Below are 27,265 nucleotides of genomic sequence, written 5' to 3' on the forward strand. Positions count from 1 at the left end.
GAGGTTAACTGGAAGTGCAGTTGTGCAAATTCAGACTGTCTGCGGTGTTCCCCAAGGACTCTTTTAAAATCTCTCTGGCTATCCTAAAGCAAACACTTGAAAATAAAACCATATTCTAAAGCTCAGGGCAGGTCTCTGTGTTGATTTCCCTTCTTTGCTTCCAGCATTCATCTTTTCATGATAACAGAGCAGGGGAGGAAAGGAAGAGGCAGCTTTTAGCAATCAAACAGGGGAATATACAGATTATATAAGAAAATTCAGGAGCATATGAATCTCATGAAGACTGTGTGATTCTAAATCTTTGTGTTTCCTCAGTAGGAGGAAACCTTGGCAATTCTGTAGATGTTTGAAACAGCAAATTCTCCTGCCATGACGGTATGTAGTATTTCACTTCAGCAGTTGTTCTACTTACCTTCATCTGACTCCCATTCAGAGTACAATACATTAATGCCTGCTTCAGGCATTTCAGAACAAAGTCCCAGGCCCCTCAAAATAATGAAATCAGCTTGAGGATAATTTTTTTAACAATGAGTATTTGGTTTTTGGTTTTTCTTTGTAACATATGAATTTTACATGCTGAAGCACTGTCTGCCCAACTACAAGGTTGAGAAATGTATTTTAAGAATTACAGCTGGTATTCTGGTATATTCATACAGTGTTTCTAGTGTATTGAAGGAGACACCAGGTATAACAAAATACTGGTCACTCTGATTCAGCAGTACTATCCATAATCTTAGGGTATGCTACAGAAAATGGCAAAATCTCCTCCTGAATTATTGTCAAAGCACCAGTCATGGCCCTGAGCAGCAGCTGCTACAACTGTAAATGAAGCACCGTTGAGAATAACTCATGCTCTTTTATAGAAAGTTTTTTCAAGGAGGTTGCCTGCATTCCTGAGGAGATGAGGGGTTTACTGTATTCCCCCTTTTTACTGTATTCCCTGTACTATACTCAATTTTATGTTTAGATAGAAGAATGTCTCTTCACCCGTTACTGTGCTACAGAATAATATGCCTCTCAGTTGGCCTCTCCATCTGTTGCCCTCAATTGCCAAACAAATATGGCTTTTTAGTAGCTTGTGATCAGTCATTCTTCATAGATGCCCCAGATACACCTATTTTTCTTCCATTGTTCTCTCAACTTAACTGAAGTGTTATGTGAAGGTCATTTAATGCCTCTTTCTGTTGTTCATTGGTGGGCTCAATTTCAGAAGGGACTAATAATAACAGGGCTTGCATTAGAAGCAGCTGGTGATTTTGGTTTCCTCAAGATCCTACAGAAGAGCACCCAGTGTCCAGTACTGGGGTGGTAACAAACACCAGGAGCTGGTAATACCTGAAGTAGCGACTGTTTTGCACTGAACATTTTGTAGAGACTCAGGTGCTTGTGACAGGGAGGCCAGAATCAGGATCAGAAATGGCTGAAGTAGCAACACATCTCCTTCCTGTCATGTTGGTTTGAGTCTTTTCTTCTCAAAGCATTTCAGAGAAGAGAGTATCAATATGTTTATTAAGAGTTGACAAACAGGAAAAAGTGAATCACAGAGAAATGCATAAGCAAAGGATAGCTAGAATGAGATAATGAGTTGCCCTGGATTGGACCAGTGAAATCTTCATTTGTTTGAGAGAGTCTGTGTATCGAGTGACACCTGGCACTTCAACAGAAAATTCTGTTAGTTCCTTAGAAAATAGTCAGGATGATGGGATTTTTTTCTTTCATTATTAAAGGAAATTACCTTGAGAATTCTAATACTGAGGATATGATGCATACTAGTTAATAGCTCAGTTCAAACTCTAAATTCATCACTAACCCTAGTGTTAAAAAATAAGACGCAAAGATCTGTTTCTGTTATTAGAGACCAAACTCTCTTCATGGATGTAATGTTACTGTTTAGTCAGTGGAATGCTGAATGATTAACAGAATATTTTTAAGGACTTACTTTAAGGGTTTTGTACAGGTTTTAAAGGAAAAAGTTCTAACCGTTATTTATGCTTCTTAAAGACACAGAAAACCAACATCCTACATTTACAGATGTTTCTGTTAATGTCTGCCTCAGACTTGAAATGTCCAGAGTACAAGCCCAGCACTATTAGCTGTTTTCTGATATCATACATATCATGTTAAGGCATTGAGCTCTCGGCGAGGGAAGACAGGCTCAGTATAGGAGCTGCACAGATTTACTGTTTCAAGAGGTGAGCTGCTAACAAAAGTAGTCAGCACGACGTCTATCTATTATGCCACAATACCCTGTTGAAAAAAAATGTGAAAGAAGAATCTCAAACTGATGAATTTCTGCTTCTCTTGGATGTATACAGAGGATCTTGTGCCTTGCAAAATACCTCGGTGCTCCAAAGGCTACCCCAATCAAAGGCCACAGGATGGCCATTGGTTGCAGCAAGTTTTCACTAGTACTTCTATATCTGGGCAAAGGGGATGTGAAATGTACTGTGCCTGAGAGGCTAGCATCATATATCGACTCAGACGATTTCAAATAAGTACAAATGGCTGCTTCTGTAGTGCAAGATCATGTTTTGGGATTTTATTTTGAAGTATCAGAATGATATAGCAGAAAGGTGGGGGTAAATCCTCCTCCTCCTACCTTCTCATTTTGTATTTCAGCCACTTTGCCCCGCTTTTATAGCAGCGGTGTATCATATTTACAACATCTAGCATCTCAAGGTTAGATGGCCAAGTGTTGAGTCAAGAAAAAATTGCCTTCCCAGGGATACTCAGATATTTCAGTTCATATTTGGAAGACAGTGTTGATGTGCTACTGGTTGATTTCATTTCAGAAATGGACAACACAATGATTCTTCTAGACAGAGTCAAAAAGCTGATCTCAACCTTAGTGGTAACTTTTCAAACATAGTCTATGATCAGATGTCTTGTGTGCAGGCAAGGCATTTATTTACACACAGTGCTGCTTCTGGAGTTTTTAAAGTTTTTCAAACCAGTCTGCCACTGTATTTCAGATCCATGTCAGCAGGCTAAGTGTCTGCATCGGGATTTCCTGTATATAGCGTCACCAAGATTTTTCCAATTCAGCTACATTTCTGTGTCTTCATACTTACTGTAGGAATTAAAGCAAAAGGCCAGAAGAGACAAGGGAGTCAGACTATTGCTGGAGAGTACTGAAAATCAGTTTTCTGTGCTGGTAGCCTCAGAGAGGTGAGCATGACACCCCGGGGTTTGTGTGGCCAGGAGAAGCTGAAAGATTGAAAAGGGGACCCAGAGAAGCTCTAGAATTTCTGTCTGTGGAGGATTTCAAAATCCAACAGCCCTCAGCATCTTGGTCTGAATTCAATGTTGGCCCTGCTTTGTGTAGGAGACTGGACTAGATATCTCGCAAGGTCCCATCACTATTGTTCTGTGACGTTATGGAAAGAACACTGATGAGAAAGGAGATCTGGAGGAGGTTAAAGGGGAATGTGAGTATAGATGTACAAAATCAATAAGAGAGCAGAAAGCTAACTATAATAAAATATGGATCACCTAAGAACTATCTATCTTCATGCGTAATCTTTTCTTTTGCCAAGTAGTATGAAAAGTAGATCAGCAAGTTAAGTCAGACCAGGAATTACCAGCGACTTCAGCAAATAATTCTGACCCTTTCTTGCTTTTCGACTGTGATACAATGGCTGTTGTGTATTCCATTTCCATCCTTTTTTAAAAAATCTCTATTACTTCTTGTCAGTAGAATTTTAAGATACCTGTAAAGATTTAATGATTTCAGTGTCTTTTCTCTGGCTTTGTGTTTCTAATTTTAAGTAGTTCAGTCTAAACCCTGACATTTCTAGCACATGAAAACCTCACTTTGCAGCAGAAAATTGTCAGGCTTTTGTTTCCCTGCAAAGCCTCCTGGGATATTGGTCCTTAGCTATGTGGGACTTAATCCATCAGACAGGAGTTCTGGTTCCCGGTGTACTGGTAAGAGAAGGCCACTGAATCTGGACGCCGTCCTTGATGAAGAACATAACTGCATAGCTACGACCACATCAGTAGCTTATGCTGGTGGAGAGACAAAGGCTCCCTCAATTTCCCTGGTGAATCTGCACCTGCATAATTTTTGTATTCATACTGCCTATTCCCAAAGCTGGCAAGAGTGCCTACACAGAACATCCCCTGCACATCATTCCTGGTCCTTGCTTGCTAGGCAGCAAAGGATGCTGTCGAAGGCTCACGGAAATATGTGCGCACCTTGACACCTAATTTGCAGCACACTGCTTGTTTTGCAGAGCACAACTGTCTTGCTTCCCCATCGTTTGTGGCTCGGCCAAAGAGTGTAATTGTAGTTTATGCTACTCTTCATGGCCTGAGCTTGATTTAAGCTGTTATAATTTACAGGTTTACTCCATTTCTTTGAATCATTGACAGCAAGGTTTGGTGATTGTAATTACCTTTTTGGCTTTAACATCTTCCAGCAGTGATTTCAGAAAATTCAAAGGAAGCATAAACAAGTAAATGTGACAACTGTATTATCGCAAATAAACATGCTGTAAAAGACCCATTGTATGTTTTATGCCTTCAGTGTTGATGTGCTTTCCCAGTGAGGGGTATTTTGCCCCACAATATTTACTACTTCTTTTTGAATATAAAATAGTTGTGCTGGTTTCTGCTAATATTTATATGTTTACATGTTGAAGCAAGACATTTATCAGATAAAAGCATAGGCACTTGGCCTGATTCTGTTATGATTAAAATGAAAATGAAGCTAAACGATGCATTGTTTATAACAGAGGAAAAATTCTGAAGTAATTGAATAGACTAAGAAAGTATTCGGAGGGAATTTGATACTTTCAAGGGAAAAATAATATCTTAAATTTAAATCTCCTGAAACTAGGAATTATTATTTAACCTATGAAATAGACCTGTAACAGTACTTTTCAGGTGCTAATACAGTTATGAGGAATATAGTAGGATTCAAAACTGACTGGACTCTGCAAACAATGATAATTTTCAAAATTTTTTGAGGCAGCATTATAGTAACTTTTGATTACAGATTAAATATATTCTTCTAAGCCTTAGCATCCCTAAGTACCTCAGTGGTATTTAAAGTTATGTTCATGCCTGCTCTACTTAAGAGGTGGACCAGTGCATAAAAAAAGTGAAACAACTTGGTTGCAGGGTGAGTAAATAGCAGAGAAAGTACTAGACTACATCATTCATAGTCCTTAGCTCCCACTACCAAATGTATAGCTTCCCTGAACTGTTTGATCAAAGATGAGCATTCCTGAACTATAAACGTCCCAAGCTATGCTTTCATTGCAGTACTCAGATGAGTACAGCTGTTGTACCTTTCCTGCCCTGCATAAAGCTCTGAAGATGTCACAGATTGAGACAGTAGGTGTCTTCTTGCACCCAGCCAAAGAGAGCTGTCAGTCTAGGATTTGCAGACTTATTTTTTAGTGTTTTAACTATTGAATTTTTAAGAGATTGAAGGAATTTTCTGTTTAAAAATGCTTTGTGCAAAAATAAATATCATAATATCTTGTGAGCAAGACTGCTTTCTCTTTAAATTTACATTACAAGGTCAGCAACCAGCACACACTCATCAGCATCCTATTTTTCCTGCAAAGCTGTGCTGAATAGTGCTTTAAATTATCCCATCTTAAAAATGATATACCTTTTTTATCAGTTGAAAAACCTTTACAAGCCTCATAAGAATCCTTGAAGCAGTTACCTTTGAACAATTACACTGGATTGTTATAAATTTTCCATATTGTTTTTATTGCCTCTCTGAAGTGATCTGGGATTTTATATCACTGCTTTTGCACAGGGTCTGGTTCTCCTGACAGATGCTTGCTTACATCTCCCAGGAGCTCTAATGAGAGGCAGGCGTATGTCTGGTTTGGAGAGTAGAACTCCTTATGCTCATATTGCATTTATTCTTTTTTCTTCTCAAATGTTCCATGAAGTTAAAGAGGAGAACTAGGACAGCCTCATTCCATTCCTAGCTGTCCCTTTCCTTCACTCCTCCTTTTTTGACATTTCATCTTCAGTGAATAGCAAGTTAGTAACTAGCTTGAACTTATGTTTTAGTTCCTGAAAGAATATTTCCTAACACGTTACAAATTTGAAATAACGACAATAAGCTGATACGGTGCTTAGGAGACTAGATGTGCAATTCATCTATACTTGTCAGGAGTGGAAGGCTACTGTTTTTACAGGTTTCCATATAGCTACTACTTTCTTTGCCATTGTACTCCCATCCAAATATTAAGCAGCCATCTAGGAGATTTAATTGTATGAATGGTAAGAGGTGGTTCCTAATAGCTTTTTGTGCACCCTAGATAAAGAGTTAACTCTGCGTGTGTGTAGATTTTACATTGTTCATGCACAACAACAGGCGTCTCTGTACCAGACTTAGGATGTACTTGCGCATAGTTTGTGTACATGTGGCGAATCCAAGGCGTTCTGGACTTTTTGATGTTGGTGGTTAAAGACATAGGAAATAGGGATTCCGTTTGCATTTCTCCTGCAGGCTTGGGCAGGAGAAGCAGTTCATCTCTCTAGGCATGGTGCAGCACTTTGTGTCTTTTGAACTTGCCACCTTGATGTGCAGGTAGAAATTTCTCCTACCAGTTTGTCAAGTGTTTTAATTGTGACTGGTGCCTCTGGGCATAAAATACTGGAGGACAAAAAACCTACCTATGAGAGCTGGAAAAAATGCTGCAGTGGCCCTGATACATAGGGCAAGTCCAGCGGTTGTGCAGGCAGCCTGTGGTAGAGCCCCATTTGATATGCAGCTCTCGTGAGACCTGGCTCTGTGGTTTAATCCTACCTTTATCCCTCTTCTAAGTGCTTCTGATATTATAGCAGTTGCAAGAAATCTAATTAGCTAATGCTTGAACACTGTATTCAGATCCTTAGATAAAAGTCCACCTACATGTATGCATAAAGTGCCAAGAAATATAGTTAGAAGCTTTTATGAAGCAGACTATCTGAGATTAACATGGCTTGTGATGATGGGGTGACTTCCAGCTTTTATTTTTATGTGTTTGCTTATGAAAAGGAGTAAATAGCTGCTAATTAATGTGGACTGTTCATTTTTATCTCTTGAATACCTTTGTTTGTGTGATGTGGGTTGCTGAGATTGTCAAGAACTGCTTCGAAGTTAGATCAATTTAAAAGGTAGTATGTAATAAGCTATTCAAGACTGGCTTTGAGTACCAACTCAAACCCAGCAAACTAAAAAAATCCCTTATAATAATGAAAAGTTAGGAAAAATTCATCACTTAATTTTCACTTCTGTGTATCTGAGTTCAAATCCTTTCTCAGCACAAAAGCAGACAACATTGTACAGCTTGACATCGGAGAGATCATGCATTCTCTGTGCTTGGAATTGTCAGCTCCAGAAGTTTGACACAGCCCTGTCAAGAAGCTTGTATGCTAAAAAAATTGGATCTCCATCTTATAAAAGTTGCTGTAGGTGTCATGAAGGACTGACAGTTTCATAAATTGAATAACTTGTAGAATAAGAGAGAAAATTACCATGTCAGTATCAGTTGTAACCCAAAAATAGCTAAATATTCTGGACTGATAGAGCTATCAGTCTGTTCACTATTTGTTTGTGTTTGGGATTGCACAGTTGGTTTGGGAAATGCCTCTGACTTGAGATTCTTTTTCTGTTTATGTGACTCTGGAGTCTGATGAAGTGGTTTTGCTTTAATTCTGTCATTTGTTTGCTCTTTGACCTTTGCTTGGAGAGTCCAGTAAGGAGGAGATATTTCCTGCTGTAAGTGGTCAGATTCCCAACTCAAGTGTACAAACCAGTCACTTGATAACATTAGATTTCATGGTGTACAAGACAGCATGTGAAAGGAAATCAGGTGTTATACGTTCTGCTCCTTTATTTTCAATTTAGTCAATGTGTGTGACCTTGGTAAGTTGTTCAACCTTTTTGAGCTGCCTGGCCTCTACAAGACAGTACTAGCATGGCTTGGATCATAAACAAAAATGCTTTTCCTGCCTGCAAGTGCTGCACCTTTGATGATGATCTATAAATAATATTAATATGGACTATATTTGAATTAGCAACTTAGCAATGAAAAGTCAGCATCAGCACCAAGGATCACCTGTACTCCATTCCCTTTCCTTTCTACTTACAAGCACCTTTGGGTAAGACAGAAATGCTGAAATGCACAAATGCCTCTCAATATACCCTCCAGTTCTCTGCTTGCATTGCTGCTTCCTGCTGAATAGAAAACATGAGGTGTCTACAGACATTTCGTAAGTGCTATATGCTCTTGATTTTTCCATGTTCGATGCTATTTGTACAATCAGGAAGCATTTTATGAGAATACGTCAATCTTATGCCGGGGTAATGGACATTCAATTACTTTATCTCTGCACACATTGTTGAAAACACGAAGTGTAAAATCAGATTCATTATCTAAATTCTCGGAAGGGAACAGGACATTAATCGCAACTTGGCTTGTTAAATTTTTATTTTCATTGTCTCCTCCATTTAATTAATTATATTTCTGCTTCAGATTCAGAAGAACTGCACATGTCCTTTCACGTAGTGATATGTACCCATGGAATCTGAACTTTCTGGAAACATTTTTTGCTAACAAAACATATACAAGTTAGAATTTTTTTATACTTTGCAGTTCACAAGACTTGTTTGCTGATGCTTACTGTTCTCTATTAAGTACCACATACACCACACACATGTATGGTATAAACACAAGGTCCTGATGCTTAATAGTATATGGGAATGATCAGATAGGTTCCATGCTAGATATTTATTGAGAACTCTGATGCTAACAGTGAAAAGAAGTGGGGAAAAAAAAATCACTTTTCTGTATTTTATAAGAATCAGTGAAAAGAAGGCAAAAGACCAACTTTTCTGTATTTTATTAGAACCAAGAGTTTTGAAACCTTTAGGAATGAAACCTCTATCCCAGCGTTTTTGCTCATTAGTTGATTAAGTTGTTCTGTTAGAGGTGCATCAACACAGACAAATGTTATTTCTCAGTGCTAGGTAATGTGTGGACTTTACTAGTGCTAGATGTGATTCTCTTAACTGTCGTAAATATGACAGTATGATGTATCTGGTGTTTCTTCATGAAACTTTTTTTTTTTTTTTTTTTTTTCCCTGGAGCCTGAATAGTTCCAAACTCATCTCCCTTTTTGTTTACCTTGGAGTAGAAGATTTTTGCCACTCTTGCCCTTGCTGTCTCTTCTCAGTACATTTTTATGCAGGCTTTCACACCTTCATAACTGAATTCTTGTATCAACGCAACACCATATGTAGAAATAACTCTCTGTACTGAGTGGTAGGGCAAATTTGCAGAGATATGCTGCAGTTCTGATGTTACTCAGGCACTGCTGTGGCTCATGATACCATTTCTTTGAGTCACACTGTGGAGTAGCTGTGTGCCCAGAGCTGCTGGCACAGCTTGGTTCAGAATTAGGAACACACTATGAGACGTGGCTCCATTCAACACATGCATAAGATGCTCTGGGCTTCTTCCCTTGGTTGCTATCCAGGTTATGGTTCCTGCTCCGTCTTATTAAACCAAAACATGAACTGTTAAATCATTGGCTTGGTAGAAGTAACTCCACTTAAAAGTTTGTTTCCTGTGATGACTGATTCCCAGTGAAAACTGAAACTGAAGAGGTAACCATTTGATTTTGTCTTAATTTTTTTTTTCTGGGGAAAACTACAGAGACAGTATTTCTAGGGCCTGTGGATCACTGTGTGTAACTGAAGAGCTAAAATAAGAGACAATGATGTGTACTGCCATTCTAAGTGGTTTGGTGTTGTATTAGACCATTTTTTTGCAAAGCATTCCTGTTCTGTAGCATTTCAGAGAGTCGCAGTTCTCACCCTGCCTAGGTTTTCCATCAGCCACTCCATAAGTGTGAAACAAGAAACCAGAAAGCACTTTCCTTTGGAACTGTTGATACTGTGAGTTTCAAATCAAAATAGATACAATGGAAGTTAAACTGTTTGCTTGGGCATTTCTTAACCAGGCAGACACAATGCACTGCTGTTTTCAATGGGAAAAGCCTTCTTGAGTGTTATGCCCTTCTCACTGGAATACATGTTTTCCAGGTTGTTCAGTTTTAGGCTTAGCTAGATACTCGGATGAGAACAGAAGAACGTAAATTTTTACTGAGCATAAGACAACAACGTTGCTTGTCCAGGAGACCTGGCATCAAAGATGTTCAAAAGTAAAGTAATTTCGGTGCCTGGGGCTCTTCTGTAGTCCTTGTACGCACAGTGCTTATCACTCCTCTGCCCTAAAGCTCTTTACTCATACTGGCTGAAAGACTGCAACACAGCTCTGAGGTCAGGTGGTGAAACTATAGGGACATGGGGAAATTAAAGCAGAGAATTGCCTACAGCAGAGATACCCATAGCTTTGTATCTTTGAATCTTAGAGCAGACGTTCAAAGGCCTAAGTGGGAACCTTTAAATTGATGCAGGCTCTCGAAGATGCGTATGCCAAGGGTGGGGTCTGCTTTGTCTGTGCAGTGCTAATAACCAAGGAACCAATGTGAGCCATCTCCCAGTTACCTCGCCTGGAGACAAGCTCAGTTGAATTTGTGGAATTGTAGGTCTGTACCTGCCGTACTTTTTAACATCAAAGTTGCTAACTGTCACAGTTTCCTAAGGAATGCACATCTCAGTGATTACTTTCATAGGAGCATCCCCTGCTTCTGTTGTGGGATGGCAGGAGGATTGCAACTTCCGTTATAAAATGAAGTTCTGAGCCCTTAAATTTACATAGGAAACTCAGAGAAATTTCCTCAAGAAATCATCTTAGAAGGACAGACTCAAAAGTGGAGAATTTGGAAGGAAATAAAAAGATCTGCACATCTCATGAGTTTAGGGATCCCAGATAATTTTCTTTTGAACAGTTCAGATTAGCAATATTATAAAAAATATCTCTGAATTGCCTCTATTTTAGGCCGCTTTCTGTGAAACACTTTAAAGGAACATATGCACTTATGCCATGATTTCAATTTTATTAGAAAAACAGCAATACCAAAAGAAAATCTCCTGCCCAAGGCGTATTCCATGTGTTACTTCTCAGTGCTTTATCTTTCAGGCCTGCGAGAGACAAATGCACTTATTCCATGAATAAAGCCTGTGACTTAAAGTGCAGTTCTACCCTGGAAAAAATAGAAATGTGAGGTTCTAAGTTCATTTTCCATCAATAGTTTCTACGTTAAATTTGTTCAGATTACAAATGAAAAGGTGGTGTTACTTTTCAGTCTGTGTGCCCATAGGCCTCAGCCTTGTCTGTGAAAGCAGCCTTTTCACTCTCATATGGAAATCGCAATAAATAAGGAGCAGATCAGCTCCCATGCTTCATTCTGCCTCGGCAGGGTGATTTCTTATTTTTGTAAGGTTCACGTTATTTACTGCTGCTATGAAGCCTCATTTAACATGTGTATAGAGGGCAAATTCTAATAATTAAAATATACTATGAACATTAATCTAAGAGACTAAGGATACTGTTTCCTTGCCTTTTTTCCCTTATTTGACTCAATTTGTAAAAGTTTTAATACAAATGTATAAATACAACAATTTTGGTCTTTTAAAGACCACTCCCATCCAGTAATGATTACATAACCTCCCAGTTCTCAACTCTGCCTTATCACTAAAAAGTAAATCTCCCCACTACCATTCACATGATGGATTTATTGCCTTTGTGAACCTCACGTTACCCTTGGTATTACTGCAGCTCAGCTCACAGTCCTTGTTTTTACCATAAGCTTTAGACAAATGTCATTAGCCAACAGAGAATCTGGCATGCACTGGGGAAGATGCATTCATCCTGGGGCCTTAAGCTTTGTGAATAGCAGAGGTATAAATAAAAAATAAAAAATAGGTCATTGGTCTTCCAAATGCCACCCTTGCAAACAGAGGCTGGGAAATTCCAGTCAGAAGGGCTGCGCAAAAATAAGCATCTGTTCTCAAAGAAATTCCAAAATACTGAAGAGTTTTTGGGGGTCAGTGTGGAAGGTCATCATTTGAGGGGGGAAGAAGGAGTAGAAGCAGGTGGCAGGGGTAGTGTTTGTTTTTTGAATCACTTGCAGTGAAATGTTTTTTAAAATCAACGATATAATAGGATTAGGAGGGCAAAGGTTCTTAAAAATTAGTAAAATTGGATTGAGAGAGCAGGGGTTGGTAGTGAAAGGCTAAATTAGATGATAACTAAAAGCACACTTCAGTAGCTGTATTTCAGCTGGCCAATGAAGAAGCCAGTCCTGCAGTCCACCTCTGTATCTCAGATACATCACTAGGGAGAGTGCCCTAAGTTTACAAACCCAACTTAAGGACTTATCTCTCAAAATTAACGCTGAATTCTTTTGGATACTTCCTACTACTACTTTTCAGTAACAATAAAAAAAAAAAACCCATTTGAAATAGTCTGTCTCATCTTCTTTTGCTACTGTTTATATGCTGAAATGATGGCCTTAAAATGTCATTAAATGGAGGAAAATAGCCTACCAGCATATGACATAAAATGAAGTCACAAATGATGTTGTGGATCGGCATGCTGCTGTGGATAGTTTGGTATTACAACATAGCAATATTGGTTTATTGTAAGGCTGGCACCCTTTCTGCATATTAATTGCATGGCGGCTTTGCTCCATATAATGCAACTGTACCGTTAATATTTACTCAGCCTGGTGGTTCTCCATGCTGAAAATTAGCACCCACTTTCCCTTCCAATGACAGAGACAGGTCTATGGGATCATGATAAATTTTCAGTTCTGTATGCAAACAGGTAATACCTGGACCTTAAGTAGTTTAATCTAAACAAAATCAGGGCTCTTCCAGCAATTTATGGTGTGAATTTTTCCCTTCAACAAACCCTTTTGGCGAATAAACTCTTGAATAATGCGTTAGTGCAACAGAATAGCAGGGCTCCTAGCTTCTCTCTTGAGGCTGCTGTTTCTGCTAATGATACAGTCCAACCTCTGGCCTCGTTTGGGTTGCTTTATCATCTCTGTGTTTGCTGGAAATATGCTTACACTGACGTGGTTGCATTCACGTTGAACTCCACTGTAAGCATTAAAGCAGAGCATCTAGTGGGTGCATATGAGCTAGCTTTGGTACAGAAGTATTGTAACTGTGTTTGTGTGATGTTTTCTGACATAGTAGACGTTGCTGAGAGCTAATAAGCATCCCCAGCTACAAGTTCACAGGGACATATGAACTGGAGCAGGGGAGTAGAAGACCTAGTGATTGATGAAGAGAAGGTACTGTAATTTTAAGGGAGCTTAGGTACTAAAGGTCTGACCTGATTATCATCCACAGCAAGGCAGATTCAGAGCTGGCCCTGAATTATGTCTGCATGAAACTTCTGTCACTGAGAGAAGACATAGTACTTGATGACCAGTCTTCTCCCCTTTGAAGTCAGCAACAGAAGCTGTGTTGGGCCTAAAGGACAGGAGATAGAGAACATCGATGTCTTGCTTGGCTGAAATATGCGTGGAATTTTGTAGAAAGATCTATGAGACTTGGTAATTTGTCTCTCCCCTGGGATACTCCAAGTGTGAAAGTGTCTGCTATTCTCAGAAAAATAAATGTCTAATTGCGTGATAGGCTGATGAAATCAAAGTGAAATTGCTAGCAGCCTTCTTCCTGCCCTCCCCGTGTTTTTCTAGCATTAAAATTCTAGCTTTGTCACCTCTGATCAGGAGAAGATAAATCCTTCCTTTTGTAAGGAGGAGAAACACTTTCCCTCGGTACATAGAATAATGGCCTTTTCTGTATATTATTCATATTCCTCTCTTTGTACTTGTCATTTCTCTGTATCCTTGGTTGTTGTATACCCCATAACTCTTAGTCATTTTATCTAAGGCCCTTCAAATAAGGAAGTGAATGGCTTAGGAGATGGGTAGAGATTTGCCAAGGCGTTAAATAGACTGGCATATGTAATGTGCACATACAGTAACACCACCCTTTGTGGCTGCTCAGCAACCTCATCCGCTTTCTGGTAGACAGGGGCCAGTGCTAAAGCATCCCTCACAGTGACAGGCGCGTTGTTACTACAGCAAGAGGAGGCCTGTAGACCAAGTTTTTCTTGCCTATTTCTGGAAATACTCTGCGTAATAGTATAAAAATGGAGTGGAGGATCACTGCAAGTCCACACTGCTTTTCTTTGGTCTTTGGCCCCCCCCCAAAAAAAGAACATGCAGCAACTTTGCCAGTCCTGAGCATCTAAAAATTATGAATCAAGTGCATTAAAATTAGAGGGGAGCAGTGGGAGGATGTATATTGCTATACATTAGTGCTCTTTTTGTACAGTGGCTGCTGTTTGAACCATTGTCGTGTACTTAAGACATTTCCAACCTTATTTCCACCACCTAAGACTCTTGTCTCTAGAGATGGCTTTAACTATAAACAGCAATTGCTTAGGAGGTCGGAGAACTTAAGAGGGCACAATAGAGGTTCAGCAGCAGCACTTCAGGTCTGATTGTAGGGGATGCTCTGTGTGTGTGTTCACCTATCCATGCATGCACTTGCTTACCCAATGTTTCATTTTGGATGTTATTAGTCTGATACAGACGGTGTTGGGAGTAGCTGCTTCAGCATTTTCAGAAAGCAAATCCTTCGTTGCTGCCTGTGCAGCCCTAAATCAGGTGCTTCTGTTCTGCCCTGTCATGTGCTATTTAGGTCTAGTGCTTTTCTGCTGCATCAAGCTGAAACAAAATGATTTTCATCCCTGCAGTTAGTAGCTGGCTGCGGTTGGATGAATTGAAATGACTTTTGGGGAGAGTCATCGAGGGGAAAAAAAAAGACTCCCTAGGAGATGATAAAAGGAATGTGATTTATGCTGATTTGTAATCCTCACAGAAAGAAGGAATAAACACAATGAGAGTTACAAATGTATTGATCTGTTTTATCTTGTGGGTGTTTTTTCTTGATTTAAGTATATCATGACCTTAATATCTGCATCCAGGGACAAGCTGTTGCCCCTGGCTTTCACTGACAGCTGGTTTTCTTTTGATACATCCCAGAATCTTCCTGCTGATTCCTGCAATATGTCAAAGGAGCTCCCTCGTCTGTTGACCTCTCAAGACTTCACTCTGTTCATTATGGCTTCAAGAGTCCACAGTTGTCCTGAGTGCAGGCTCAGCCTCAAAAAAAAAAAAAAAAAGGTCCCTAAAAGGTCCTGTTGAAATGGCTGATGATTGCCCGAGGGAACTGTTGCCCTTGGGCATGTCCAGCAAAGGTTGTTGAGATAGTATCGATGACCTAAATGGGCCTGGCAAATTAAAGGGGTAAAACCTGGTCCTGTAACTGTACAGTAATGAACAGAAGGCTTGTGACTTCTAATGCACAGACATCCTCCTGCTCCCTGCTAACACAACATCATCTCCATGCAAAAACTTTTCAGCCTTTTGAAAAGTGTCAAGTCATGCTTTTATTTTGATTGCGGTTCTTATTCCTTTTCTTTCTTGCTGGTGAGTTTCTATAGGAAAAGCCCTTTCTTTGATAGTCTGTAATTAGGATTAAAGATGGCTTTGACAGCCCTCTGGAGCAGAGAAGGCAGAGTTGGTTGAGATGCTCTGCAGCAGTAATTGCTGTTACAGTTGGACACTTGAGTCTGGAGTGAGACAAACCAAACATACAAAGGGGAAAGCAACTTCCAAGTGAATTGCTGCCTGAGCTCTTGTACCTAATCCTTTGGTGTAACAGTCCTACAGCTGGGCAGGCTCAATTCTCTTATACTCGGTATTTATTCCTGCTTTTCTGTAATGGAAATTGGACACCACTTACCTAATGTGGAAAGACTTTAAGGGGCTCCCTTTGTTGGGGTACATTAATCAGGGCTGTTTACATCCAGCCAAGACAAGTCAGCTTTCTGACAGCATATCCCAAAGCCAGAAACAGGGTGTCCTGAAGAGGAGCAGGTAGCTGATTAGGAGGGACAGCAGGCATAATTGTGAGGTGGAGACATAGTTTCTCCACTAAGGAATTGTGTAGGAGTTGAGATAAATTTTTCCTTTAGGTAGTAAATGCTTTCGGACACAAAAACTTCCCAGTCTAAAGAGAACTCATTGGTTTTTATTATCTAGCAACCTCGATGAATTGGCTGAGTCCATGCTTATTGAAAACAACTGTACTTTTTTTTTTTTTTTGCATTAAGTTTCTTTGGAGAACAAAATAAAATGAAATAAATGCCTTTGCACTGTGATGTGATACAACTGCAAACTGAGGTCAGACAAATAAGAAGCTGAAGCTCTGGGGCTGGATTCAGGGTGCCCTTTCAGTGCAGCTAAAGGAAAACTGGGATGGATGGGTTGGCATTAGAATTGTAACTCAGTGTTGACTCGGCTGGTTTAGGCAAATTTCTAAATGAAATATGAAGGTGAAAAGCAATGTGAGAGGAGTGAAGAAGGAGTATTACAAGAGGAAAAGTAGAGGTATACAAAGCCAAGAGAAGGCAAATATGAATGGACAAAGATGTAAAAAGCCAAAGTGGGGAGAAACAAGAAAACATAGTGTATGAAATACAGTGTTTGTATCTGTGGATGAGCGTATACATGCACGTCCAAGGTAAAACCCACCAGGTTTTGAAGTATCTCTTAATGTTTAGAAAATTATGTCTAGTGCTCTACTCAGTCACTTCTGGAGAAAAACAGAAATATTTGTTTAAATTAGAAAAGAAGCTGCAGTTTTCTACATTACTTGAACTCCCTGAACCACATCCCATCCGTAATTTATCAGCTTTGCTTTCTCACTCCCGAGCCACATGAGGTTCCACCACGTGCCCTGCCTGCTGACTGTGCCCACTGGCTCTGGCAGGCCAGGTGCTGGCCTTATGGAAACCCATGTGTGCTTTCTGCATCTGATCCGAGGCCCTTGAGGTCAGCAGGAGTATTTTTGCTGACTTACTGAAGTCTCAGGGGCTTCAGATCTGTACCTAAATACACAAACTACCAGCAACTGCCTCAGGGCACAAGGATTTGTGCTATTGCTGGGTAAACTTAAAGCATGAAAGAGCCCAATTTGGAGGCTGTAGTACAGATCACTGCCAGCATTTACTAGATTAAGACTCAATTCAAACATAAAAGCTGGCAGTTCTGTCTGCTGCATCCCCCTAGACCATCTTTGCAGCATTTCTGTCACACTCTTGCGTGCAGATTACAACACAAGGTGTGCTTGTTCTGAAATAAAATCCAGAATAGCAGCAGTCTTAATGTGCCTTAAAGTGACTATAGACAGGTGGGAGGATTATGATGAGCAAAGCAAGAACCGTTACCAAATATTGGAGTTGCTCTCTGGAGGGAGTTCTCTCCAGGGCAATGGTAAAATGCTCCATCCTTGGGTCAGCTTAATTTAGACTAATTAGAGTACAAAAGAGGCAGTGCTGCATCTAGAGGATGAACCACCTGACCATCAGTCTCTTCTCTCATCGCTTGTAGAAGTACCTAGTATAGTACGTAACATTTGAAACAATTATTTGACTGAATGGCTCTTCTCTTTCTTGATGTTTTAAGAACGCTTGCCCCTTACATTTTCTATCAGTTGATCTCAGCAATGTTATATTTCTCTAAGGGAAAAGGAAACACAACCCTCATAGCTGCAGGGCTGATGGCTAAATTTTATTCATAACAGCTGCTGAAGGGGGAGTGCGGATGGGATTAAAAACACGAAGGGACTTCACGGGAAGATTAGTTCAGAAGTCACTTGGGGTCTAAGTAATAATCCTAATAACCACTGCAAACAGTAAGTATTTTCCTCAGCGCTGCTGTTGCTCTGCCAGCTGGGGGAATGTCACAAATATGCAGCTTAGCGATTTTGTAGTATTAATAGAAACTGCATGTAGTAAGGAATATAATTTCAAAGCGTCTACTTATCTAAGAAGTGTCTCTGGTCCTACGGAATAGATCTGTGGATGTGGTGAGCCGGTGTTTGGCATGTGCAGCTGAATCTGCACTCTGGATTCACCCTGGTAGGTTATTTTGTATACTCCACACCCATCTCTGTCTCTCTCTTCTGCCTCTCTCTGCAAGCATGTGTTGGTGTGAGACAGATGCTTATTCCAACACACGTTCCAACAGACAGCAGAGCAGATAGCATGGTGTCCTATGTTTTCTTGTATAAGGAACTTATAAATGAGTGTTCACTCAGATGCTGATCCCATAGCGAAGGCTTTTCAGGGACTTTACCTAGATGTGATTATGGATCAACCTTTTTCAGTTCCTTGCAGAGTCCATGAGATGGATCTTTGACTTGGACCCATTGGTTATTTTGAGTTTCAAATTATAAAAGAGCTTTTCTACTTGTTCACTTTTTAAGGAAATTGAAAGGGTGAACAAGTCACAAGAAAACTGCAAACTCACACTGTCCCCTAGTCAGTTGAGGTTAAGCATCTAAAATGCTTAGCGTGAGGAATACAACAGTTCTAAAGCACTGCTGCGAACAGCTCTCAGGCACTGTTAAGACTTGAGTCTTCTCAGTAAGAGCTTCCCTTGCATTTCTTGAACCTGCTGATTCCATGAATAACAGGTAAAGGCCAATGAAAAGGGAGTTGAAAAGAGCAGTCTTTCCCCCTGTGTTTTTGTGCTCCCAAATTATATGTTCTCATCTGCTGATTAATACCTACATTGTAAACTCTGAGGAGAAGGTCTTTCTGTACCATACCTGGACAGTGCTTATCACAAGGGGATCTACATCCTTCCTAATTGGAATGGATTTTTGTATCTTGGCATGTCAACCTAAGTGTTACAGAAATATTAAGGATTACAAAAAGAACAAATATGAGGTTCTTGTTATTGAAAACGCTTCTCTTTTTAGTTTTCCCTCTTCCCTGTTTCTTAGTAGTTGTGGAGATTCCTTTCAAATGACTCTAGGAGCTGAGGCTTAAAAAAAAAAATCTAAACCCTACAATATGTAAAATTGTGGGAGTTGGTGACAACTGCTATGTCTAGAGAAATTCTTGAAGCTGTGAACTGAGGAGTTAAGGAAGATTTATGGTAAACTGGAGTTATTTGGTGCACGATTTTGTTTTCTTCCACCTTGGATCATCTTGTCTTCTGTCTTGTTACTGCTCTGATAATTTGAACTCTGGTAATTTGAACACTGATAATTTGAATTAACAGTGGTTTTGCCACCTAAGTGGCCCCATGAATACAATTAGCCAAGGCAGAGGGCAGGTAGAGCTTCTGGTAGCCGATGCAAGAGCTCCCGTATATTTTGAGCTTCTGTGAGCTGCCTCAGGTTTAGATACTCAACCAAATCAGTGAATTTGAGAACCTCTCAGTAGTATCTGGGCTGAAATGTGATTGTTTCTCTGAAAGCAGGATGAGCTGGAGTTAAATACAGTAGCAGCTCCATGGCAGCTTCTGTGAACGTCAGGAGTTTACAGTGTTTATCTTTGCTGGAGGCAGAATGTTAGCAGGTTGTAAATTAAGGTTGGGTTTCCTCTCAGCTTGGAAGACGAATCCAGATTCTCCCTGTTGTGTAGTTCCCTTATGCTTTTATTTTATATAATTTTTTTTCTCCCTCCTGCCATTCCTGTAATCTCTTAACTAGTGCTATTAAGGCTTAGTGCTGGAGTAAGCAGTTTTTCCATGACATATATGTTAGGAGGTTAAATGACTATCTCTGTGGCTGGTAGCCAAGCTTCACAGAAAGCTTTTCTTTTTCTTTTAAACTAAATAGTGGGATGCCTGACACCTCAAGAGGACTGGTAATGCTAACAAAGAGTTAACCACAGAAATCAGCCCGTACCAAAGAACCCTGTCATTGGAACATCCCAAAGCACATTGGATTTCTTTTTTGGGGGAAAAAAAAAAATTACAGCTGACAGTATCTATGCTGTGCCTCGCAGCTGAGCTCTTCAAAGCTTCCTGAGGGCTATGAAGACCTATTCCCATTGAAATAAGAGACAGGTGATTTTCCTAGTGTCTCAGGGAATCTCAGTTATGTAAGAAACACTGCAAAAGTACAGCCTCTGAGCAATTTTGAATCCCAAGATTCCTCACTGTCAATGGAAGGAGTTTATATAATTTTGATGGACACTGAAGTCATCAAAATATGCGGTTTTAGGGAAGCTGAATTTAGGCCAATTCAGCTGACAGAGGAGGTTTCAGAAATACTGAAATCTGTCTCAGCTGCTCACAGAATTACACCTATATTTAAGAAGTTTAAGCATTCTGGTTTGGACATTCTTAAGGATTTGACTACTGCTTTTTCAAAGTAAAATATTTCTTTTTGTTGTTGTTTTGACATGGTATTTTTTTTTTAATTTGTTTCTAATAGATCAGCATTCTAAGAAGTGAAAGGAAAAGGGGAAGGAGGGAAGAAAAAGGACTAAATACCTAGAGATCAGATGGTTTGACGTTTTACAGAGTGTTTCCGCTTTTTGCAAAAGCTGTTTCCTGAAGGCCTTTTCTGGATACTCTGTGAGAAAGAAAACGAAGGAGAAAGGATGCTCTGAGGAGCAAAATCTTCACTTTCACTAATAATTAGCCCATGTCTTAAATCTGTAAATCAAAGAAAACAAAATTCTTGCCTGGATGGCCCTTTGGACCAGCCTTTTTAATGAGAACCAAATCTGAAATACTGCTATTAGCAGTAATTTATTACCTAATAAATTTAGCACCTAAATTCCCCATTTGAGATGGGGCTTTCTTTTGCTGCTTACCTGTCCATATGGCTTGTAAATTAAAACTTGCATGGCAAAGAGGTGGCCACATGAGGCACAGGTGGAAATCTCCTTGCTAGGGAAGGACAGAGGCAGACAGGGCTCCTGTGGCTTGTGGAGAATTGTGCAGGAAGCCTGGAGCTGATACTTGATCCCCTACATTCCATAAGCAGACCCATGGCCACTTAATCACACTTATTCGATCCATGTATTTTGCAAATGAAAGGAACATATTTCAAAGGTCGACATGGCTAACCAGGTCATATTCTTCCGCTCTGCTTTTGGCTTCTTAACTAAGGGCAGCAATGAGTCTTCTAATGAATATTGTTTTGCCAGTCAGATGTCTGTCCTGTTCATGCAGAGCTCCGGTGAGATCCAGCAACTCATTTCACATAGAAAGATGAAAGGAAAAAGATTTACTTAATAAAACAAATCTTGCCTAATTGCTGTGGTTAGTCTCCTGCCTGGGTTTTATGGGTTCCTGCAGCTGGCTTTAATCTCCTGATTTACTCTGGGAACAAAGAAGGAAAGGGGTGAACTTAAATCATGGCAGGAAGAAGTTGAAATGTTTTTGGCAGAACTCAGGAAGGTTGGAGAGTTACTGTAAAGTGCAGCCCTGAAACAGGCCACCAGGAGAGGCTCCCCGGCTTTCAGGAGATACAGGAAAATAAATTCTTACGGTGTGACCTTTACAGACAGTAATGTCAAGGGCTTCTACCAGTCTGGGCAACTACAGGGGGATAAGCAAAGAGCTGCAAGAAGCATTGAGGCTCCAGAGGAGACTGACCAAAAGAGGTCAGTGTTTGTTAAGCTGAAACACCAACTTGACAAATATAAACAGATGAGAATTTATGGGTAGAAATGTAGAAGATTTAGCACCAGCATCCTCTCCCTTGCCCAGGACGATGAGGTACAGCGTGCCCATGCTCTGCTTGTGTGACCCAGGGACTGCCTTACAGATGAGCCAATCCCCCCCCAGTTAGACTGAACCTGCATCTGTCTCTAATATTTACGTTTTGAATACTTCCTAAAGAAAAGTCTTCCGGCACAGCAGCTTGGACAACAGATGTGAGCTGTAGAGACTGTCTGTGCAAAGCGGTGGTCACTGATCTAAAACCAGACTGCGCTCGGATCAAAGTACAGCATGCTGAGAATAGCATGGCATTTATGAGGAGCACAGAAGTTGCAGAGCTAAGTATAACTCTCTAAAAACAAACAGTCTAACAGGAACCAGAAGGTTCAGTGTCTGGAAAACTATTTGAGATATTATGAAGCTCACTGTTTATAGGAATTTAGTATTGATTTAGCTTTTTATTATTTAGTGCAGCCTTGCCTATCCAAGCTGCTGTGTAAACGTTCTGTTGCAGTGCAGTTTGCTAATGCTGCTGCCCCACGTAAGAGGTACCTGCTGCTGAGGGTGTGGCCCTGGTCCCCCCTCACACCCTGTGCTTCGTGCTTCTGCGCTTCCCTGGCACTGACATTGCTGCTTATCTCATCTTGCAGAGAGCGTCCAGGAAGCGAAATCATCCACTGATTAATGCTACCAACTTAGCTTGCCAGTGAGTCAGCCGGGTGTTAGTGCCAGGCTGAAGGGAATTAGGGACCTGCACAGCCAGGGGCTGCTAATCAGCTTTGTGTGGTGTTAGCCTACCTGTAACTTCAGGCTCTTTCTTTGCTGATAGATTACTTATCTGTATCACAGCACACCCAGGGAATGCAGCCCCACTTGGATCTGTGCTTTCAGGAGGACTTTCTCTGGAATAAGAGAGGTGATGCTCATGTTAGCACATGTCAGCAAAATCATACAGCATGTGAGGAACTGTGGCACGCTCAGCAGTCTGCCCTCGATGTAGCACTGCTGCAGGTGGCAAAACCCTTCCATGGCCATAGCAGTTATGCAAGATTAACATTTAAATTTAAATAGGAAACTATAATTTTAGCTCCTGAAATCGTAAGTCCCATCTTCAGCTCTAGCTCTTGCTGATTCAGTTGCCTTTCAGTTGCTGTCTTTATCAGCTATATGGTGTTATGGCTAAGCATTGCTGAGCTTTCTTCTAATTTGAGGGCAGTGAAATGGAACAGCTAGATTTTCATCTGTAATTGATCAGAATGTATTAATTAGAAGCATAATTTCTAGGTTTGACATGTTAGGAAAATAAGGCACTAAATGGAAATCTTTGTGTAAAAGCTTCAATTTGGAAAGAAAATATTTGCTTTGAAGTTGCACTTCTACACAAATGCATTTGCTGTGAGATTGTGTAAGTAAATATTTTTACTTGGTCTTGACAAAAATAAGTAATGATTTCTAGGTAAGCTGCTGGAGACTTTTTCTGTAATGTTTTTGAGATGCTGCTTGTTCTGCATACCAGCAAAATGTTTTAATTCTCCATTTCAGAGAGTTAAAGAGAGACAGTTATTTTGAGACAAAGCTGAGGCAGAGATTTCCTGTGCTATGAATTAATAACCTTGAAAGTTCAAGCAAGAATGTCTTTCACTGATGTGGCTACCATGTGTTCATACAGCTTCAAAACCCGTTCAGATGGAGTCCTCTATCCAGCGTGGGATTGAAGCTGACCTCTGGTATTCCGTGCCATTCTTAATGATGGTCTGTCTTTCATCTTTCCATTGCAAGGTCTGCTTTTGCCAAAAGATCAAAAACTATGCTTAACTTTCAGCACATAGACAAATAAATGAGCTACTGCCCGTAGGTTTTGTGCATATGTAGGTGGCTTGCTTAGTGGGATCTGTGTTTAGATCCAGAAGAAGGAACGGGTGATTTTTATTGCTGGGCAGCAGATTGTGGGACTTGGTTTAGTTACCGCTACTGTGGAGAGCACGTAGCCAAAGTGACAGAGACAATTTGGTGACACCCCCAGTAAATACGGTGATTGTCTAGAATAATGTTGGAGGGGAAGATTTGGACTCCTCTTTGGGTGGAAGACCAAGCTGACAAGTTATGGTTGGTGGGTACTTTCAGGTTGTAGAGCTGTGCAGAAAAGTCTGTGTGAGGACAACCGTCTACACTTGAATAAGCGGATATGGCGAAGGGGAGAATTTTCCAGTTGGAGTGGGGAACCATGCACTAAGAAAACCTGGAGTCCTTCAGCTGTTTGTCATTGGTCTGTTGTCACCATAAGTAAAGGTCTGTTGTCCCTTAAGTAAACAGCGTAAATGTATATATACTGCATAGATCAGGTGGGTAAATACAGGAGACACTCAAGCAATTTGGCCTCCATGTCCTCAGTCTCAGGGTTTATTGAGGTAGTATAACTTACAAATTTTTATGTACAAAGTTGGCAGTATTGATTTAAAAAATTAATATTTAATCACAAGCATACAACAAGGTCAACGGATCTTTGGTGAGGAATTAAATAGACTTTTCCTTGCTAGCACTCAAACACTAAGTAAATAAAAGTTTAAGTGAAAACATTGGTAGCATATGCATACAGACTGCATTTAAAAATGTATGGGGCTCAGTACTGTCTTACTTAATTCTGATTCATCCATTGACCTTGTTACATAAAACTCAATGCCCTTTTCAGAGAGAGAGAGTTGCAAATTGTGCTTCTGCATATTTATTTAGGAAGTTCAATCTTCTGGGTGTTCGTACCCTAATTCCAGTGCTAAGTGCAATCACAACATTGATTTTTCTCACTAAACATAGCCTAATTTACCCTGGGATGGAATTTTTGTTTTAATGGGTTTTATATAATGGCATATGTGAAAACCACTCAACATAGTGCCCCATACTGTAGTTAATTAACAAAATGGCGTTCTAGCCATGGTTTTTCGTCCTCTGGCAGTGTTATTCTGCCACTAACCTTGGCCATACAAAATGTCTGTCCTAATTAACAGGAGTTCAGGTATTGACTGTGTCAAGCTACATGGTGGAAAGAGCAATTTGCAGCTGCTGACAAAGTTGTAATTCTGTTGAAAATCCAGACATGAAGAACCTAATTTTGACTGACGTTATGCCATTTCAGAGCTCATCTCAAGAAACAGCTGAACAAAGTATCTAAATGATCAGGGTTTTTTTCTCTCCAGTTGCTGAATATCAGTATCCTAAAATACATCCAAACATCTCCTAAAATACATACCACCAAAATCCATCTGATGGATTTATACAGATTTCAAGATTGGTGGTAATGTTTTTGTATTAATGAAATATTTATTTATTGTTCATTTACTTGAACTGTAACATGCTGGAAAACCTAATGGGACTTTAAGCTTTAATGAACCTTCAGTAGCGGATTTGATTCTCCCTTTACTTTTTCCGTTTTCATTTCTGAGTAATTCAGCTGAAGGCGTTAGAGACGCATCGGGTTTGTGTTAGTTTTACTAGAGCAAACCAGTAATCTGTGAAGCTCCATGGTGTTTCATGTTTCAAATGAGAATTAAGCACCTATGCCTTCATACTGAGAAAAAAAAAAAAAAGTTTTCATTTTCAGTGCCTTAAATTCAGTGTTTTGTCTCACTGTTGAAAAACTGCAACAAGAAGACAAGTACTCTCCAGTCATTCATTACTACATTTTTCAAGTGTTTTAGTGTCTAAAGATACAAAAAGACCGATTTTTCCAAGGAACTTAGGTTCTGAGTCTTCATAAATGTCAAGAAGATATTGACATCTTGTTATATGATTATTTCTGCTCAATAACTAACATTTTGTGTTGTTTAAGTATTTTAGAAAAATATGATTTTTCACCATAGTGAGGCCAATTTCTGATACGTAAAGGCCGTGTCTTCTATGTTGGGGCAAGTATCTCTTTGATATAAACTATTGCCAGAATAGAGGAAAAAAAACAACCTTGAGTGCAGGTTTTCCTAGAGGTTCAGTCTTAATCCTAACTCCAGCCTGCTGTTGGCGGAACAGAAAAAGGCACACAGTTAGCTGAGTCTGCCCAAAAATAGTGTCATTCATGATACCACCCATTTACTGATAGATTAGGAATATACCTGATACTTAGCTTGGAGCTGATATATTGAGTTTTCCATGCCTGAGCTGTGATTGCTAAGATCAAAGTCCTGGATGACTCTTGTAAACTTTTTACAATTGCTGTTTCCAACAGGGCAAAGGTGAAGAAAGGTGTCAACATTCTCAGTGCAAAGACAAGTGACTCCCGGCAGTGGGACGTGAAGCAAGAAGTGGGGAATGGTGGAAAGCATTCAACCACAACAGTTATTTGTCAGCGGATAGCGCCAAGTTCAAGGAACAGGTATGAAACCTCATATTCTCGGCACATTAAACTCATTTATATCCGTGATACCATTCGTTGGTTGAAAGACTTAGGGCTCATATTACCACTACTCAGAGCTATTAAACCTGTAGCCTGGAAATCTGGAGACACTTATGTTAACTATGATACCATCTGCTGATCTATAACAGGGCATCTCGGTTTCCAGGTAATAAAATTAATCAGTTTAAATTAAAAAATGAATAGAATAGGCCTACACTCTGGGGGCTGGTGGTAAGGGAATGTCATTTTGGCATGAATATGAATATCCTTAATTTTAAAGGTTTTTACTGAACATAATTTTTTGGCTTGATAGTTTTGACCTTGTTTCTGTGAACATATCACAGCCTCTGTGGTTGGTTCATCAAGCAAGCAGTGAATTCTTCCACAGTGAACCACTGCAACTTTCAAGCATTGGTGCAGGATAATTCAAACCTCTCAGTATTTAGTGTCTTGTATGTAATACAGAAGAATCTCCTTTTGCAAACAGTTAGTTCTTCCAGAACTGGAGATTGCTGTGCTAAGCCGTACACTGGTAACTGTCAGAGGCAGAGCAGTGTGCTCCAGGGAGCACTGGTGTGAACTGGCCTGCCAGTGCCTGCTTTCCAGTTTAATATATTTTTACTGAGGCTTGTTCCACAGACTTAAAAGCAGTGCTTTTTTTTCAGTAAGTATGATTATCTTCTGCAACACATAGTAGGGTTGTGTATTGCTGCTTTCAGTGGAAATTATTTTGCTCTTGCTGGGTATCATCTTAACGAATTCTCACAACACTGCTGTACGTACACAGAGCGTTTTCGTTGTATGGACCGGAGCAGTGCTTCCCTAGCTCTGCGCTTATTATTAGCCTCAAACCTGGGCTTGTTGAAGAAGATCATAAAATCTTCGGTGGATGCTGGGCTGGTTATTGCTTTCCCATGCAGTTGGTTTGTACTGCCTTCAGGCACAGAAAACCTGAGCAGATTTCAGCATTTGTATTCTGTGCCTACTCAGAGTGCCTGGGAAATTAGACTTCTGTAAAGTGTGGAAATGTCTCTTGTCACAAGCAGGTCACTGATTCAGTGTATTTACACTTGATATCATTGCAGTTAGTGAGATTTTCAGTGGGGAGTTTGGGAGGGGGTATAGGGAAAGGAGAACTATATAACATTGGAGCCTGCCAGAAGTAAAAAACAAAACAGTTTGAAAGGGAAGACATGGATATAGAATAGCATGTAACTCTGAGTGTATTTGCAACTGTTGAGCTATAATAGTCAGGTTATCAAACCCCAAATGAAATCTTCTCAATCTAATTTGCATAAAGTCTAATTAACCTATAAAAATATTTCTAGCACTAATTATGCAAATAAAAGTCAATGTTTTAATTAGTGCCTCTTTCATTTGTATGTATAAATAGTCACTGTC

At 39.9% G+C, this 27,265-nt stretch overlaps 1 protein-coding gene across 1 annotated transcript in view; it reads left to right on the top strand.

Annotated features, from left to right (window-relative positions):
* The window catches only part of TMEM132C (transmembrane protein 132C), a 208,191-nt gene that overhangs the window by 92,842 nt on the left and 88,084 nt on the right, over positions 1-27,265 (top strand). Inside the window, exon 3 of the mRNA XM_086761403.1 lies at positions 25,697-25,843. Coding sequence (XP_086617529.1) covers positions 25,697-25,843 — 147 coding nt within the window. The remainder of the gene's footprint in view (positions 1-25,696; positions 25,844-27,265) is intronic.

Source organism: Chlamydotis macqueenii, chromosome 17 (genome assembly GCF_036417535.1).
Source record: "Chlamydotis macqueenii isolate bChlMac1 chromosome 17, bChlMac1.mat, whole genome shotgun sequence".
Taxonomy (NCBI): domain Eukaryota; kingdom Metazoa; phylum Chordata; class Aves; order Otidiformes; family Otididae; genus Chlamydotis; species Chlamydotis macqueenii.